General features: G+C 30.1%; 1 protein-coding gene across 1 annotated transcript in view; it reads left to right on the top strand.

Moving 5' to 3' along the window:
• Window positions 1-1,904, top strand: part of C2CD5 (C2 calcium dependent domain containing 5) — a 101,334-nt gene that overhangs the window by 80,824 nt on the left and 18,606 nt on the right. The window contains 3 exon segments of the mRNA XM_023738097.1: window positions 882-951; window positions 1,344-1,405; window positions 1,613-1,711. Coding sequence (XP_023593865.1) covers window positions 882-951; window positions 1,344-1,405; window positions 1,613-1,711 — 231 coding nt within the window.

Genomic DNA, 1,904 nt, shown 5'->3' with positions numbered 1-1,904 from the left:
AGGGGCAGATTCATTGAGACAGGAAGCAAAGAGACAAGGCATTAAAGTTGGAGAATGCGTGATTTCCTGGGTGTGTAGTGTTTTGGGGAATTGTGGGAATATATGTCCAGCTGGATATTTTCACTGTTATTAGCAAGGAAATATTGTGGTATAGGAAAAATAGTATTTCGACTAAATTTAAGTCTGCCGTTAAATGTATCTGTTGTATAACAGTTCTGTATTTAGTAAAAAAAAAAAAAAATTGGTTTTTATTGTACTGCATTAATTTAAACAAGTTGAGATATAATAACTGCAAGTATTTTGAAACATTCTCAAACGGGAATGAGAAAAAGATAGTCTTTTTCTTTTTTGGCTTGGTATACTTTAGTATGTAAAATATTCCATTCTGTAGTATTTTTACAAGTATTTGTACTATTATAAGAAGTATTTGTAATTATTACTGTTGAGAAATTTACAAATATTAGAAAAAAATTTTCAAGATACACATTTTAACTTAGGGAAGGATCGGTCTACTTTCCCTTGACTCTTGTGTTTTCTATTTAGGAAATTTAAAAAAAAAAAAGGTATTTTTTAAAACTGAAGGGATTCTAGATTTGCTACTTACATACTAGTTTTTCTTTAAATTTTGTTGTTGAAAATATACACAGCAAAGCATACACCAATTCAGCTGTTTCTGCATGTACAGTTCAGTGACATTAATTATATTCTTCAAGTTCTGCAACCATTCTCACCCTCTGAGTTGTTCCCGTGCATTAAGTCAGTGTTCCCTAAGGTTCCTATCTAGTCTTTCTAGTTGCTATTGTCACTTGGATCCCATATAGGTAGTTCTTAAAAGAGCATAATACTCAAAGCAGATATTTTTTACTAGCTTTAATCTTTATTTTCAGATTGATGACACAGACGCCATGGAAGATGTACACTCTCTACTTACTGATGTTCCTCCACCTTCAGGTAAACAGAAAACAATGATTGATTTACCTTTGAGAAGAGACTAGTTTTGCACATCAATACGTTAGTTTAATAGTTCTTACAGTACTGACTTTATTTAAAAGGCTTTACCAGTGTCACATCCTGTCTTGTGTTTTATTGTTCCAAGGCTGAAAAAACAGTTTTAAAATACTGACATTAGAACTTGGGTAGAACTGTAGCTTAATTCTTGTATGTTTATCAGTGAAATTTATAGATTAACTATAGATAGTTTAAAGTCTTCTAAATATGTAGCTTTAGAGAAAAAGAATGAAAGGATCTTACAGTTAAGACATCATGTAATAACTGAAATGTTATTTTTTACCAAATTAAATGAAATGTTATTTACATATTTTAATTAAAATTTATTTTGACAGGCTTTTATAGTTGCAATACAGAAATTATGCCTGGTATAAATAATTGGACATCTGAAATACAGGTAAACTTTTTATTCTTAATTTTAAGCAAATACCACATAATATGTTTCTTTTTGACTTCCTTATTGCAATTAAATGCTGTCCTTTTTCATACCACATTGGTTATTAATATTGTTCATTATTTGGCAGTTTTACCAACTGTTATGGTATATAGTTAAATTTTTTAAAAAATAATAAAATTACATGATGTTGTATCTCTTCATGTTTAGATGTTCACATCGGTAAGAGTAACCAGATTAAGCAACCTTAACCTGACTAATCAAGCTCTTAATAAGAACTTCAATGATCTCTGTGAAAGTTTGCTCAAGGTAGGAACCCTCTGAATGACCAAAATTTTGTTAAGACTCCTAAGAATCATAAAAATTTAAAAATAAAGTGTATACGTTATCTGGAATACCTTACAGAGTTTTGGGCTGAGTTATTTTTATTTACACATTCTTAAGCAGGTCTCTCATCAGGTGAGATGCTAGAGCTGTCTTCTCCCTCTTAATATATAATCAT

This window comes from Trichechus manatus, unplaced genomic scaffold (assembly GCF_000243295.1).
Source record: "Trichechus manatus latirostris isolate Lorelei unplaced genomic scaffold, TriManLat1.0 scaffold00112, whole genome shotgun sequence".
In the NCBI taxonomy this organism is placed as follows: Eukaryota; Metazoa; Chordata; class Mammalia; order Sirenia; family Trichechidae; genus Trichechus; species Trichechus manatus.
Note: the sequence above shows the minus strand (reverse complement) of the source record. Positions and strands in the feature narration are given on the sequence as shown.